A 17,246-nucleotide genomic window follows, 5' to 3' on the forward strand; every position below is an offset into this window, starting at 1 on the left:
GTGGTGGTGATAGTGTCTCTTGTCAAAGTAAAATCGGAAAGTCTTTGCAAATGAGGATGGGGCTGAAGACGAGGAGGCAATGGGGCCAAGTGGAAGAGGAGGAATGGACACCCCCCGTTCTTCTAGTTTAGTGAACCACTTTTCAATCGGGTCGGGCCTAAAATTATATGTAAGTCCGGCCCATTGACAACTCCAATATAAATAACACACATTTCAAGTTTCAAATTTCACCACCATTTTTTTTTTAAAAACTTCACTCCAACATTTGTTACCATCTCCATGTCTTTCATAATCATCTCAAAGGTAATAAAAAACACTTCTTATCTCATTTTTCAATAACGACAAACAAAATGACAAAACCAACCTTTCATAACAAACTCCACATGTTTCTTTTACTCTCTTCTTGTTGGAAAAAGAACTAGTTTGTTGTTTTATAAGTAGTGGGCATTTGTTTTTTAGGTTTTGTACTTGTAAAGATTGTAACTTTGAAGCAAATATAGTGATGGGCAAGATAAGTTTTTGTGGTTTGATTGTTTTAGTTATTATTATTAATGGATGTTGTTTTGAAAGGGGGGTTGCTGTGACTGTTAGTTATGATCATAGAGCTATTGTTATTGATGGACATAGAAGAGTTTTGCTGTCTGGGTCTATTCATTATCCCAGAAGTACTCCTGAGGTTTGCCCCATTTTTTTTTTTTTTTTTATAATGGTTGATTGATTAAGATTAAAGGGTGTTTTGAGGATGAGTGTTTTATAATGTAGGTGTGGCCAGAGCTTATTAGGAAGTCGAAGGAAGGGGGACTGGATGTGATAGAAACGTACGTGTTTTGGAACTACCATGAGCCAGTTAAAGGACAGGTATAATGTGTTGACTATTCTTGTGTATTGTAGATATTGTTGGACTATTTGTACATTTAAAAAAAAAAAAAAATTGGTTGTTGGGATTGTTTTTGTAGTACTACTTTGAAGGCAGGTTTGATTTGGTAAAGTTTGTGAAGACAGTGCAAGAAGCTGGGCTTTTCGTACATTTGAGAATTGGGCCATATGCTTGTGCAGAATGGAACTATGGGTATATATATATTCTGTTTATAAGTTTCCGTTTGTTGTAGTGCCCGCTTTTCTCAGTGGGAAGTTGGCATTCCTTTCCAATGTGGGTGGTTTGTTTAGATATATTATGGCATATTGTTAGACACTTATTATCAAGCATTTCAATTTGCTTGTTTATATTGACTAAGTTTATTAACATTGTAATATCTGTACATAGAACTATAAATTGACCACACTGATTATTGCTAACTGGGATTTTACAATAGAATCATAACTAAGTAGAACATAAAACTGTAGTATGAAGTTGCCAGAAATTCGTAGAAAAAAGAAAATATCTAGACAATTCTGAGGCTCTAAAGAAATATCTTGAAATGTGAGGCATGATAACGTGTAAAAGGTTCAATTTAGGCTTACAGTAGTGGGTAGTTTCACACAACAGAACAGGGTCTTTTACACTGTTAACAACACAACTAAATTGAACCTAGGAGTTTTGTGTGCAGATTATACTATTTTTGAGGAACATGGGTAGAGGTCCCATATGATTAGGATACGAATATAGGACTCAACTTCAAAAGGCTTTTAGCTCTCCATTGGCTTGGCGTTGTGACACAACCCATAAAACTATATGCTTTCTTGTAAGCTTATAGCAGTAGTTTATGTGACTGGTGTTTGACTCTTATGAAAACTTGAGGCTGAATTAGCATACATTTCATCTCCTTAGTGAATACTACATGCCTACACCAACTTATATGAATAATGATTTCAATTTTTCAATAGATTGTGACAAACTTTTCATATTTGCTTCTTGTAGCGGTTTCCCCCTTTGGTTGCACTTTATTCCTAGGATCCAGTTCCGGACAACAAATACACCATTTAAGGTATCTTTCAGTTTAGGATATTGCATTTATATGTAAATCTTTGTAACTTGTTATCTCGTTTTTAGGTATATAAATGCCTAGGTTCTTTCTTTTATTTTTAATGATTTATTTTTTGTTGTTTTAAAAATCCTATATCCTGTCAATGTAGATAGAAATGGAGCTTTTCCTCACAAAAATTGTAAACATGATGAAAGAAGAAAAGCTATTTGCTTCACAAGGTGGGCCTATTATTCTCGCACAGGTGATTTTTCTATCTTCTGTTTGTATCATGATTTGAACACTAAAGTTTTGACAGTACTTGGTATAGGAGCTGTTAAAAGCTTTATTATCATAAAAAGGTATACTTTCACTGTCTAAACAATTTTTTATGCATTAGGCATCGGGTGAACCTTTTTAAAATCTATACCGTTTCTGTTACACTAGATCAGTTGAGGATTTGAATCATGCATTTTGTCGAAATGGTGTTAAATAGATTGAATATTTTTAGCTGCGGTTCTAAGAATGAAATTACACAAAAAGTTCAACTGCTCTATATAGTTCTAACTTTGTCAACATCGTTAATTGAAAACCATTATTTGTCTTATATATAACAGGTTGAGAACGAATATGGAAATATCCAATGGGCTTATGGAATTGGTGGAGATCTATATGTGCAATGGGCAGCAAAAACTGCTCTTAGCCTTAACACTACTGTTCCTTGGGTGATGTGCGTGCAAAATGATGCTCCTGATCCAGTTGTAAGTGCTTATCCTGTTAATATATTTATGCTTCCTTTAGAAACAATATGACCATGATTTGGGTACTGGGATAGGATGGTATCTCAATTTTTTTTTATCCTGTATGACCTCCACCTAGAACCAATCATATATTGGATGCACAATGAACTTACATGGCCTGGTTTTGCTGTCAAACACAGTAATGATTATTAAACTGGGATATGACATGGTATGCTCAATTCAGTTGTAATGTGTGGATGCCAATGGTTTAAATTAATATGACAACAGAACAGGAAACATGGCTTCTCGGTTACTCCAAGATTCATGTTTTCAAAGTGGAACCTTGCAAGATTTCTTGTTTGGTGTATAACGTTTTGCATTTGGCTCTATTGGGCCACTTCTTGGCACAGTATATTTGGCTATGCATGTAGAAAGAGGCATGGAAGAAAAGCCTGCCCACTCATGCATTTTCTCATTTTCAACTTGGTACTAAATTTTCTTTGATTCCTGAGTTTGAATTCCAAGTTCCGGACAACATTTTCTTTGTGTTAGATCTTCGAGGTGTTTTGATAGAAAGTTGAGTTAATGCCTAGTTTCTCTCTCAACATCTTCTTTGTGTTAACGTTTTTTATCAAGCCATTGATATACTGATTCTGGATTACTTCTTTGTTTGTATTTGAAGTTTGGTATGTGGTAATTGTTGCTGCTAGGTTGCTCTTTCTGTTTGGTTTGGTTTGTTTGTTTTCACTTTTCAGACACTTTCAGCAATTCCTTTAGTTGTATTTTTGAGGTTTGGTGCTATTTCTTGAAAGGCAGACACCATGTGTTAAAATTCTTATCAAAAGGGGGAGCAGGGAGAAAAAATGATTGATATTGCTTGTACGAGTGTGTTTAAGATGTTCCTGACATAGGGTTTATGGTTGTCCATTGCGTCTTATCTGATTTACCATTTTCCTTCTTCTGGTCTTGGAGGACAAATTCACCATTTCCTGTTAGACACTGGTGTTTCCTCTGTCATACTTCAATTTTGTTTAATAGTCATGTTTAATGGAGATTTATATATGCAGATAAACACATGCAATGGTTTCTATTGTGATGAGTTTACACCAAACTCTCCTTCCAAGCCCAAGATGTGGACTGAAAATTATGTTGGATGGTAATAACTGTACCTCAACCATCTGCATGTGAATAATCGGGAAAAATGTTGTAGAACTATTATAGCTTTTTATTCAATTGTTGGAAACTCAGTCAGTCATCGTATTTGAATCTTACAGGTTCCTGGCCTTTGGATATGCACATCCCTTCCGCCCTGACGAGGACCTTGCCTTCGCTGTTACACGCTTTTTTGGAAAAGGTGGAACATTTCAAAACTACTACATGGTGAGCCAATGCCTAACTCTGTTCCTTGCACCTAAGTAATGTGCTCTATAGCTTGGTTAAAATGTAAACAATATGTTATTGCAGTACTTTGGAGGGACTAACTTTGGGCGGACAGCTGGAGGTCCTTTAGTTGCAACAAGCTATGATTACGATGCTCCAATTGATGAATATGGTAACTTCGTAACCATAGTTTATGTAGAATTTGGAAATCATGGACAGTGACTAATTTAGTTATTGGTTGTTATTTTATCTTCATTTGAAATTAGTTGTTCATGGGCACACATACCCATTCTTTGAAGCCACGCATCCACAATGGTTTCAGAAATTTCATTGTGTCAATTTAGACCCTTTTCTCTATATTTTCAGTTTGAGTCTTTGAGACATTCAGAGTGTCACATATAATGGTGTTCTGCTGTACTTCTCTAAAACTGTAATCTGTAGTATTATTGAGGTTTATTAGTGTACTTTTTCTTGGTAGTACGTTTTGGTTTTGGGGGGCACAATCAGAGCAGAAGTGGGAGAGGGAGGGCGGAGATGGAAAGAAGAGGAAGAAATTTGAGAGGGGAAGAGTTGGAAGACAGACGAATTGAGATTATTTTTAGCCTCACTTGGGGAAAGAACTCGCTCCGCCCGTGGTAAAAAAGTACAATTACTTATAGGAACATTTTGGAGTGGATATGACAGTGATCCCATTTTGTTCTACCTGACAAAACTTTGCTTCCAGTTTGTTGAGAGGAAAAGCATCCACAGGACACCTTTGAGGTGTTGATAATTTCTTTAGTGTGACTACCTATTAGATATTCTAAGTTCGCTGTGTTTCCATATTGGGTTTGTCATGGATGTTTTGCTGGTGCTCCCAACTGTTCGACTACGTTCATTGTTCCATCACATATATGTTGTAGGTTACTAAGAAAAATGTCACTGTCATATGCAATGTGTAATAGTTTAAATAGCCATGTGAGGGAATTATGGATTCTGATAAATATTTATTTGACACAAGTGAGCCAGTAAACTCTTGTGCATAGGTAGTATTCCTAATTTGACACAAACATCCAGCATGTCGGTTCTTAAAATCCAAGTGTTAAACCGACTTAGAAGGAATTTGGTTATTATTTTGAAGAAGTAGGAACTCACACACTACTGGTTAATAAGTTATTGTTGTTTTTATCCTGGATGTCTTTGCAAGTTGTCTGTGGAATTTTTATCCTCTGAAAATTACTCCGTGCAGGTTTCATTAGGCAGCCAAAATGGGGCCACCTACGTGACCTACACAGGGCAATAAAACAATGTGAAAGATATTTAGTCAGTTCAGATCCAATTTTTAAGAAACTTGGTGTCAACTTAGAGGTACGCCAGAAGATTCAGATTTTATTGACAATTACATTTTTAAGAAAAGAGTATGTTTCAACCTTTTAATTGAAGGAAGTATTATATGTGATCTGGATGCGACAAATAGAGATGCTTTCGGCAAATTGCCACAAACTGCAGAGGAGAGGAAGATTATTATGCGAGTTTTATTACCTAATGTAGAGAATAAACATCCTATGAGCTAGGAGTACTAGATCAGATCCTCATATTGAGGTTGTTTCATAATATATGAAATCTCATAGTATAAGGAATATCTCATAGTTTATGGGATCTCTTAGTATAAGGAATATTTCATAGGAACAGTATAATAGATCTTATAGTATAAGGAATATTTCATTTATGGTAACGTTCCAAGGTAACAATGTACCTATTAATATATGAGATCTAAAATGCTCACTTTCAACTGGTTGAATCTCAGTCATTAAAATGTGTTTCCTTTCTTATTTTTTTTCGATAATCCATTAAAATGTGTTTCACTGGCTTATGAACTTTTGCTTAATATTAATTACATAAAATGAGAATGGACGGAGTCTGAGATTTTTTCCCTGCCATTGCCATGGCCATTCCAGCTCAGTTTGTTGCAATTTATTTAGTTCTTCATGTTTTTTAAACAGTCAGCAAGATAGATGCTTCTGCGTTTCTGTTATTGCCCTTGGATGTTTGTGTAGAACCTCGATTTGTGCGGAAACGTAAATATAAGGTATTTTCATGAAGTCGCTATGCAAAATCACAATTTACATGTCAAGAGATGCATGGTATCATGCATTGTGGCAGCCACCCTAGGGGCCTCTCCTATTGTTTGGAAGTTTTCTGAGAAACACAAATATGTTTACTGCATCCACCCCGTCCCGCATTCTTCTCATGTGGGTTGGTTGTATGCTTATGTCCAATGGGTACTTGATCTTAGTGAAATATAATTATGTACAGTATGGGGATAATTTGTTGGAACTAGCAATGCTGAGGCATGTTAGTCTTCTTGTGGCAATAAGATACTGTCTGTTGAGATGTTCATGGGATATGTTAATCCACACATGAAAATATATAATTGCTGGGGCCTCTCCACTTATCACCAATTGGTATTGAGTTGGATGTCCATCTTTCATACTGTCATTTTGTAATTTCAGGTTGTGAAATACCATACTGTATCTTAAAACTGTACAGATATGGCGTGACATTGTCTTGTGAATCTGGCTTAAGTGTCCCTATGAATTAATTTTATGTGGCACCATGTATATTTTCTTTTTCTTATATGTTTGTGTTCAGCGTTGTATTGTTTTTATGTAAGAAACTCTTTATACGACTTTGTTTGAACATCCTAGATAGATATTTTTGCTATGAGCTCACTTATTCCTTTCATTGTATTTTCTTTTGCATTCTGACTATCTTTATCTTCGTATTTCTAGGCACATATCTATTATAAAAGTCCCAACAACTGCGCAGCTTTTCTGTCTAATGTTGACAAACTCTTAGATGCAAATGTCACATTTAATGGGAGGACATACAACCTTCCTGCTTGGTCTGTGAGCATTCTTCCAGACTGCAAGAATGTCGTGTATAACACTGCAAAGGTACGATTTAAAATTTTCTTTTCTAAATTGTAATTGGCTAATTGCACCCCCCACATAGACATATACAGTCCTTGAGGTATTACAGTTTGTACAATTGTACTATTAACCTTATACCTCTATAATTAAGAAGCGGGAAAAATGTGCAAGTGTTATGAGATTCTAGTTTCTCAATTTAATTACATTCTTAATCCAAGAATCTTGTGTTATTTTTAGTGATTGTGATGATTTTTGAACAATTGCACCTTTAAAAACTGAAATATTTCAATGGTGTTTATAATCTTGCGGTTTGGTTGAAAAGAGGAGAAAAGTTACAGAAACATGTGTTAGATAGCAGGAATTGCTGATGATTTCAGCATAATTATGCTTTTGAGGATTCCTATTTACCTTGGTAGAAGTGTTCAATTTCCTTCGTATTGTACCCTGTTATAAAGAGTAAGAGTTAGTAACATTTTTAACTTGTAGAGAAAGGAGAAAGGGTTATTATGCAACGCTAAATCACGAAGATAATTGGCCATTTCTTCCGTTTACACATTCCAAAACTTATGATTATTGTAAAAGAAATTATTTGGACCAACAGGGAGTACTAAGCAATTAAATCCTGGGAAGGAAATGCAACACAACCAAATCAAATGCAACACAACCAAATCAAATGCAAGATGAAGTAATGTGTATTAATACTTTCTAATAATCAAACGATATGGCAGATACACTTTGAAAGGCTTCATTTTTTAGGAAGGACCGAAGGAGTCCTTTCTTGGTGATATTAGTTGCATGATCTTACCAAAACGTTATGCATAGGTTCTTAAGAAAATGGGAGCTTCCTTCATATTTGTCTCCATTAAGAGCCTCTTCTTGCCCATCCTTATACGACAGGAAAAGATGGCCTCGAATCTCCAGCTTATTGATAGTTCTCAACTGCAAATACCGACCTAGGAAAAGTTTGATCGTATTCTATAACTAGTTTCCCATTTATTTGTTGATTATATGTTTTTGTTCTGGTATTCATTATCCAAATATATTCTATACTCAAGCTCTCTATCTAATCAATTTCTTGAACTCCTGATGGTGACCAAAGATTGTTTCGCAAAGAAGCCTTGGTCATCACTTGACTACTACAAGAAGTCTGAAAGATGAGTTACCAAAAGCATCGACATGGAGTTGGTATAAAGAAAAAAAAGGAGTCCAGGACAAGTATTCATTCACGTCGCCAAGTTTGTTGGAGCAGATAAAAACCACCAAGGATACTAGTGATTTTCTGTGGTATACAACAAGGTAATTCTTCAAAGGAAAAAAAAAAAATGAAAGAAATAAATTTAGAAGTGTTTACCCAAAAAACCAATGACACTAGTATTTACCCCTGAGATTTGCGTTTCATCATCACCTTTCACAGGGTTGGAGTTTAGTTTCTAATTTTGAAGAAGTGGTGAAATGCCAATATAGGTAAAGCCATAAAGGTAATAAGTAGTGATGCAAGTTACTACTCATTAACAGATCTTAACTGATATTCTGATAATTGTTGGAAATGGTGATGAAAGGCAAATATCAAGGTAAAAAGTAGGGATGCTAGCTGTTGGGGTATAATAAACAAAATGATTATGGTTAAGAGAGTATATGGTTCATTTTAAACTTATTTTCCGCGATTTTAACCTTGTGTGTGTGGGTGGGTGGGTGGGGGTAGGATTGCCAATGGGTTACGATAACCTGATAACCGACCCGAACCAAACCGATAAAAAACAGTTTGGGTTTTCATAATTTGGATTGCCCTCTACCGACCCGAAACCGAACCGATAAGATATTGGTTTGGTTTCGGGTTTGCCCTCCAACAGACCGATATGAATCCGAACCAATAAGATGGCATTTTAGTAATATTTATGATTAATTTTGTATATGTTTATCAATTTTGTGGATAAAACTAATCGATTTAATTTTGGATTTAATTGATTTTATAGTTTTCGGTTCGGGTCGGTTCGGTTTTGGTTTGAAATATATCTTATCGGTTTGGTTTCGGATTCCCAATTTTCTTATCGGTTCGGTTCGATTTCGGGTTCCCAATTTTCTTATTGGTTCGGGTTCGGATGATCCATTGACAGCCCTAGGGGGGGGTGGGTGTGTGTGTGGGGGGTTCCACCACGTTCACATTGAATTCACCATCATTCTTCTATTTTGCTTAGTAGTTTACTCTTTGCATTGGCTATGTGATTGAGATGGACAAAATCCTATTACATATCTAACTTAATGCAGTATTTGATTTGAGAAGTTTTCGAAACTGCACGTTTCATGAAATAACTAATGATCTAATATATAGATCCCTCTTTGTCCATATCCCAAATTTTGAATTGGTACTTAAAAGAAAGTTAGTCAGGGCTGAATGCATAAACCTAGTAAGGAGACCGTGTATCAACATTGGCTTACATTTATCTCCTAGTTTCAGTAAGGAAATCGACATAATTTTGTATATCTATGCAGAAGAATATAGAATGTACAACTATACATGAAACTCATTCTTTTCAACACAACATCTACTTTGAGATGATGTTCTTATAAACCCATAAGTTGATTATTATCTTTGGGTGCTTATTTGTTGATTTTGTATTGTCTTTGCTGTGCAGTGTCATTGTTAAGCCAGGAGAAAGAAAGGAGGTCTTCCTCAGTGTAGAAAGTTTGGGACATGCAGCTCTTATCTTTGTAAATAACAAAGTTGTGGGTGAGTAAAAAACAAGAATAGAAGAATTTATTTCCTTCGATTGTGTCTTTTTTTTAGTAATTATCAGAGAAATCAATCTTTATCATGGCTAAAGTTGACCTTAAGTCTTCGATTAGTATCTTTGTTCAACAAGAAGTTCCTTTGATATGCGTTGTAATGCTGTGTTTGTCCCTTGTAAGACCTTTGGTCCCTTTGCTATATATTTTTGTGACTCTGTATCAACTCCTGCTTTTCGAATATACTGATTGTCAACATGGTATCAGAGTGGTAGATTTAATGAGGTCACACTTTTAAGTATCCAATCCACCTATTGTGAAGTAGGTTTTTTTGGTTTGCCACGGTACTGTGTGTGTGCTTTTTCCTCTTGTTGTACACGCGGCACTTTTAGAGTGAAGTAGTTCTCAGAACTTGCACTGAGTAGGTTTTGTGGAGATTAAATCCTTGTTTCACACGAATATTACTATGCCGAATATTAGGCATGGTCTACAAATAGAGTGGAAGATTGAATCCCAACCCCAAATTAAATGCTGACGCTTAATCCAATAGAAAATCAGCTTCACCTTATGCTCTGGTTAGACTTTCAGCCTCACTGTAGGATTGCTAGTTGCTACAGCCAATAATTAATCTCAGTCCTAACATCTAGGGCATCCTCTTGCTCCCAAACAGAAGCATTTACTTGGTTTTGTCAATTTTCTCAATTTTTCTGGATAGTATTCATTATCTGTATTAATGCCAAAACCTTGTCCTTTGTAGTGTTAACTTGTTCCAAGAGTAAGTAAAATATATTTCTCAATTATTTCCATCTTCTTTCCACCTATCACGATTGCCTTCTTTGACCATAAACAACTACGATATGCCTTTCTGATTAAAATGTATGGACTGTGGCAGGATTTAGCTATGGTAACCATGACAATGCAAACTTCACTTTCAACAAGAAAATCAAGCTTAAGCAAGGAAATAATTCCGTAGCATTATTGAGTATGATGATCGGTCTACAGGTAAACTAATTTCTATTTTCTCATGAATATACTGGTTCCAGGTGTAGTGCCATCTTTTCCTCTGGTCAGTGGTTACTTTCAGGTTCGGCATAATTACTTTAATCTGCATTAGTTATACCATTTGTTATCCTAAATGATAGAGCTGATACAATCTGGTATTCCAGCTTCTGGGTTAACTTTTAAGTTGGTTTTAGATATCTAGGTCATTTTCTGGATCTGTTCTTCATGTGGTCCGACAACCTAGGACCTAAAATATTGTAGCCCCGTGTCCCCGTGTCCATATGATGCACCATGATACGCTACATGGATACATCATGCTGTTTTAGTTGTTTTTTTTTTATTTGATTTTATCTGTAATTTATACTTTATTTTCAATAAAATGAGTTTATGAACTTTGTATACAGTATTATCAATAAACTATAAATGGTATCTTCTTAGAAAGATAAGTAAATTAGCGTAATGAACTTTGCTGAGTATGAAGTATATATGCATCTTGCACTATTAAGTTGAGAGAGCACCATTAAGCTAAGGCACTAGGGTTTGGAGAATAGAAACTTAAAGACATCTATGTTGGTTTTTTTGTCTTTGTATCCAAGTGTGTGTTTCAAGGATGTTTTTAGATCAAGTCTTTCCATCCAAAGTTTAATAGCTTATTATGCCGTCATTTCTCACCACTTTATTCAGCAAATGTTGCTTTACGTTATTTGCTGAAAAATCTTGATCATATGATAATTGGATCCCTTGCTTGTTTCTCGGACTCTTTTAAAATAAGTTATGTTGAACTTTGGAGCATCCAATTTAAAATCGATTGGTGATGAGTGGAGAGGCTCAAAAGGAACTAATATATAATTATACAATTATGCAAGCTTTCAATGTCCCGTGGGGGACTATGTTAAACAATTCAACAATCCCCTCGTGTGGCATTACTTGATCTTAACACATGAGCACACATACTAGGGTGATGTGGAGTGAACAGGTCCTTTGGGTCAAACACATTAGCCTGCTTTGATACCATCTTAAATTGGGGCATCCAACTCGAAACTAATTGGGAATGAGTGGAATGGCGCAGGATTCTTATATTATTATTGAAGGCTTTACATACCTGATATGAGATAATAAATCTCAACAAGCTCCCTCATCTGTCATGTATCTTGAGCCAAACACGTGGACAGTTTTTAAAAATGGGTGGAGTAGAAATAACCTTTTCAGGTGAGTTGCATAAAAAGTCAAAAGAAGTGCCCGCTTGTGTTTATTTTCAGCAAGTCCAGCTGGGGGAGTGTGTTGAGATTATTTCACCCCATTTCTAGGTGTGTCCTACCTATGTCTATGTCCAAGCCTCCTTTTGATATTCATAGAATTTTGCCCTCTTTGAGAGTAATTAACAATTTTACAAATTCCTTCACCGTTTGGGTTGCAGACATATTCCAACATTGTATATGGACCAAGTCTGGCTACTATTTGTTATTGGTATGAGTATATGTAGCACAAGCATAGTACATGACAAACATGTGAGTCGCATTTTGGAAACAGACCGTTGATGACACTTTGCAAACAGGACTTTTTCCGAATCAGGTTGTCAACGAGTATGAACCTTATCAGCATAGTTGCCTGCATGCCTGCATAGTTTCCGAACAGTATTTCATGCTGCATGCCTGCATGACCCATATGAATGGAAGGAACGTTTTCCTCATGCTAATTACAGAAGCATGGGAACCACATTTTGAACATGTACCATAATGGTACAAGAACCAATTGTTACTGTAACTTGAGAGTAGCTTACACAACATGATCAAGAAACTTATTCAACTATTCTATTATATTGCTTTTTCATCTGAATTTCGTATTTATGTTGGATGTCTTATGTTCTGTGTTTTACTTTGCTAGAATTATGGTCCATGGTTTGATGTTGCTGGTGCTGGAATCTTCTCTGTTTTTCTTATTGACTTCAACACCAAGGATGATCTTTCTTCAAGAGAATGGACCTACCAGGTTTGATTTCTTTGGCTTTACTAACTATGGTTGTGCTTCTTTTCCTGTAACAAATTTCCATGTAAACTTATTTTAATATTAGAGTAGTTTTGAATCAAACGGTGTATTACAAGTAGTTAGTAGCAAAGTCACGTTGACACGGATACGCGTGTTGGTGTCCAATACAGATAGAGTGTTCCACATGGTGACCTATATGAAATAGGACATGGGGACGCAGCTAATTAAAAAGAAACCTCTTACTATTCTTAAGTTACACAACTAATTTTTGGGTTCAAGACCTTACAAAGCATCTGCTTACAAATAAATAACTATGAAAGTGGCATATCATGGTGTTGTAACTATACTAACACATTATTTGGTTGGTCTTTTAGGGTGTAGAAGAAAGCTTAGTTTGAAATCGTATGCACAATGAGTCCATGTGTCCGACACGAGTGCCCGTGTGTTTGTGTGTCTGGCATGGATTGTTTTAAGAATATGAACTGTTCATGTTGCTTTGGTTAGTAGGTGTTTTCACTAAGAAAAATCTAATAAATATCTTCCATTTCTATACTGAAAAATGCTTACCTGTATTGGCATGTATTGGGAAGGAATTTTGAAGGATAAAAACCTGGAGACATCTCTATTATTTTAGAATGCATGACTGTTTTTTTGAGATTGGGCCTTAGTGATCTGAGCTTGCTTACAGTCTGAATAGCATAAGTTTATCAATTCTTTCCACTTTGTAATCGTAGTTCTTGTTACTGTTGTTGTCATTATTATCTTTGGCAGGGGATTTTAGTTTCCATTTTTATGCTCTAAAATAATTCCTTGGCACCCTATTCTCAGGTAGGACTGGAGGGTGAATACCTGGGACTTGATAAATCGAGTCTTGCAAATAGTTCATTATGGACTTCAGGGATGGACTTGCCAATTAATGAGACTCTCATATGGTACAAGGTATGCCTTTATAGTTTCAAGTTCCTTAATGTAGAAGTGAAAAATGAATATTAAGGTCACACTTTAACTTTATAATCAGTACTCCTGAACTTTTCAGAATAACGGGACAGGATCTGCAGTTGACCTGTAACTTAGAAAGTGGTGAGTTTAGTTGATTAGGCATGAATGTGCAATGGTGCAGTCAATTTATGCTAGGTATCATCACTGGAAAATTAGGACGGAAATGTTGACTCGTATTGAATTAGAAAGCGTGGCTTTATGTGTCATTTCCAGGTAGCTGGTGCATAGACAATTCTCGACAAAAGAAAACAAGGGTTCTTGTTTTTTCTAGGTAGCTTTGACAATGTTTGATTGACAAGACATCAACCGCCAATGCACCTCTGTCTTTTCTGACTCTCTATCAGAATGACTGTGCCATGTTGACATATAGTTGTTACAAGGCTTATGCGTGGTTTGAAACTTATGACATTAGTGGACATCACGAATTGAGATATTTTTTCTTCTTCATTCCATAAATTTATGTAGTACAAATTGTACAATTTCACCTACCTACATATTACATGCTTACTGCAATCACTACCATCCTTACCTTGTATGTTCTCTGAAATTGGCCATGTTATTTGTAGAACACAAAAATAACCAAATTGGAAAACACCAAAATTCTCCTTTGTTATTGGTTGATAAATGTTCTTCTATAAAGCTATTGTTTTTAACATTGTTATGTTTGGCTTGATATTCCCTGATTTCCTTCTTGTCATACGCAGACATCATTCATTGCTCCTGAAGGAAATGGCCCCTTGTCTTTGAATCTTGCTAGCATGGGGAAGGGTCAAGTATGGGTTAATGGACAAAGCATTGGACGCTACTGGTCTGCATATCTTGCACCATCAACTGGGTGCAACAATAGTTGTGATTACCGAGGATCCTATGATGCATCAAAGTGTCTCAAGAATTGTGGTCAGCCTGCTCAAATATTGTAAGACTCCTCCCCGCGTTTACAATTCCTTGGCAAATCTACTATTGTAACAACCAGAACTGTCATTGTCATATATGCCCCTCCATGCGTTTTCCATTTCAGGTATCATGTCCCCCGCTCTTGGGTACATTCTGGGGAAAATCTTTTGGTTCTCCATGAAGAAATCGGAGGAGACCCTTCAAAAATCTCCGTATTAACTCGGACAGATCAGGAAATATGTTCGCTTGTATCGGAGTCTGATCCTCCAGCTGTCGACTCTTGGAAGCCAAATTCTGAAGTCATGTCTGCCATCCCTGAAGTACGGTTGAGCTGTGAACAAGGGAGGCATGTATCATCAATTAATTTTGCAAGCTTTGGAACTCCTACAGGACAATGTGGAAAGCTCAGTCATGGGTTATGTTATGCTCAAAATGTTCTACAAATTGTTCAGGAGGTAAGAATATCTCTCACTCGCTAACTGTCAACCGGAAAAGACGTGAGAAATAGAAAATGATAAAGTAGTGCATTAAGTGCCCTATCACAGGCATCACTCATGCACTGCGCTAGATCATCATAATGACATGTTTGGTAACACTCACATTATTTTGCCAGGTAGGCCACTTAACTGTCTTTTGATACCACTGCTTTAAAATCATTTGAAAATGATGACTGGCATGCAAGATAGATGGGTTGAAACTAGGTCATTTTTTTTTTAAAAATACTTCAGCTATACCACAAAAAACCTGTAGATGCGGATAGGGGGTTTAATGGAAAAAAATAAGTAGACAACAAGTGAAGGATGCCTGGTGTGGATGGAGAAAAGTAATAGACATGAAAGGAGGAAATAACAAGGATGAAGCGCAAGAGCACATGGCATCCTTTTGTTTCCACTGACCTACTACTTATAGCTGAAGAGGTGGAAAGCCTCTCGACTGTAATCATGTGAGACACAGATGACGAGATTTATTTATGTATTCACTGGCTGGAATTTTTTTTGTGGACCTTGTTCTGTGCATGTCCTTGTCCTTACAGTGGTCATTATAAGTGACATTGCCATTGAGTGTGTGTGACTGTGGTAGTGGTAGCCATAGCTGTAGTCATAGTGGTGGGGAGGTGGCTTAGAGTATTTTAGACCCCAATATGTTGCTTGATAGCTGCCAGTCAAGTTTCTGTTTGTAAAGGATCTATTATATAGGTATTTCCTGAAAGAAGAAAGTGAATGGTCATATGGCCAGATATCAATTTAAGTGGGTTCGGTCGACATTTTCTTTTGAAGGCAGTCAGTTTAGTTAGTAATCACATAGCGACCAAAGCTTAAAAATGAAAATTCTTGTCAGATTTTTAATATCTGAAGGAGTTGTTGTTCGCTCATATGGTTTAAAGCCATTTTATAGTGATCAAAACTTTGTAAAGGCCTGCTTGGTACCCCTCAAATCACTTAGTTTAAGCAAAATGTACTTTTCAAACTTCAGCTGGTAAGAGCAGAAGGTGCAATCCAATGAGCATATTCGGGGTGAATGATTCATGGAGATTGAATGTAGATTGAGTGAGGTCAATCCAATGTACAAATAAAAATTTGTGCATGCTGCTAATCTGCAAATTTTTTGTGGCACTTATTTTGACATATTTTCTTTGATTACAGGCCTGCATTGGTCGTGAGCACTGTTCAGTTCCCGTTTCCACGACACTTCTTGGGGACCCATGTCCTGGGGTGTTAAAAAGTCTAGCAGTCGAAGCTCTATGCACTCCGCAGTGATTGAGTGACCGTATCCATTTTCTACTTCCTTTTTCTTTCTTTTTCTTTTTATTGCAGGAAAAAAATGTGGCAGTCGACACTTGTGGTGACTCTATGTTGATTGTATATCAAGAAGCATTTTGTTGCTCAAGTGACTCACCAACCCAAAATGGATAAAGCAGTTCTGTTTCAACTTTCAACGAGTCTGTTTTCCTTTTGGTCTTAAATTCGAAGGCAAAGATGATTTTATACTCTTGCAGATTGTGTTCATGGGTCTAGCCTTCTCACTCTTGCACCAAAACCACTACCATATGAAAAATGATTTGCTGAATACAAGCTTTCTCCTAGTTCTATCTGTAGTAGAGAATCAGAAAGTCTGACGTAGTTCAAAGCATTAATGCTCATCTGCTCCTATGGAAATGTTACCAACTAAAGATATGGTATGAAGATGTAAGACTGATGGATGGATTTTCCGCTTTTAGTTCATGCTCCATAAATTGACAAATCTGATAGCTTGAAAACTCCGATATCCTAAATAAGTTTTCAGTTCACATTCGGTGCATGATCCAATTGCTATAAAACACAAATAGCGATTCATGTTTGTGCGTCTAAGAGCATCTCCAGACCTTGCTATTTACTCATTCTAAAGTAACAATGGTATTTGAACTTCAGTTCGTAGTTGTAAAGATAGGTGGCGGGCTTCAAGTAAAACCTCAAAATAAATCAAATAACCTCGTAATATGGAAACTATTCTAACAACGGTTCCAAAGGATTGAATTTCTACATACACAAAACCTCGTATATGGAGAACTAGCTCGAATATAAAGCCTTGAGTCACAAAACGTAAACCCTGAGGCAAATCATTCTGTAAGGATTTACCAATAGTTGCCAATGCGTACATGAAACTGCAAATCAACTTTCACATTGAAAATTTATACTTACACTCTCACTGTACCAGCCCTGAAGGTAATC

At 36.3% G+C, this 17,246-nt stretch overlaps 1 protein-coding gene across 4 annotated transcripts; it reads left to right on the plus strand.

Moving 5' to 3' along the window:
- The first annotated feature begins 322 nt into the window (after positions 1-322).
- On the plus strand, positions 323-16,625 carry LOC147475758 (beta-galactosidase 6-like). 4 transcript variants are annotated; one of them, XM_086582886.1, is made up of 19 exons: positions 377-676; positions 763-858; positions 957-1,069; positions 1,859-1,925; positions 2,074-2,166; positions 2,519-2,662; positions 3,709-3,797; positions 3,916-4,021; positions 4,106-4,193; positions 5,250-5,368; positions 6,793-6,957; positions 8,033-8,229; positions 9,567-9,661; positions 10,550-10,659; positions 12,544-12,648; positions 13,474-13,584; positions 14,349-14,560; positions 14,663-14,993; positions 16,182-16,625. In XM_086582886.1, the coding sequence occupies exons 1-19, from the start codon at positions 503-505 to the stop codon at positions 16,293-16,295; spliced, it is 2,529 nt and encodes an 842-aa protein (XP_086439012.1). In that variant the 5' UTR covers positions 377-502; the 3' UTR covers positions 16,296-16,625. The 4 variants fall into 4 exon arrangements, with proteins under 4 accessions (XP_086439015.1, XP_086439014.1, XP_086439013.1 ...); XM_086582889.1 differs by lacking the exon at positions 3,709-3,797 and having other exon boundaries at positions 323-676; XM_086582888.1 differs by lacking the exons at positions 14,663-14,993; positions 16,182-16,625 and adding an exon at positions 13,682-13,725 and having other exon boundaries at positions 373-676; positions 14,349-14,487.
- The last annotated feature ends 621 nt before the right edge of the window (positions 16,626-17,246 follow it).

The sequence above is a fragment of the Coptis chinensis genome, chromosome 9 (assembly GCF_015680905.1).
Source record: "Coptis chinensis isolate HL-2020 chromosome 9, ASM1568090v1, whole genome shotgun sequence".
NCBI lineage: Eukaryota > Viridiplantae > Streptophyta > Magnoliopsida > Ranunculales > Ranunculaceae > Coptis > Coptis chinensis.

Excerpts from the sequence above, each read along its gene's own strand:
- LOC147475758 (XM_086582886.1), top strand. The coding sequence starts at position 503 with ATGGGCAAGATAAGTTTTTGTGGTTTGATTGTTTTAGTTATTATTATT. Across the intron at positions 3,798-3,915 it reads ACTGAAAATTATGTTGGATG|GTTCCTGGCCTTTGGATATG; the intron begins GTAATAACTGTA and ends TGAATCTTACAG. Across the intron at positions 13,585-14,348 it reads AGACTCTCATATGGTACAAG|ACATCATTCATTGCTCCTGA; the intron begins GTATGCCTTTAT and ends TGTCATACGCAG.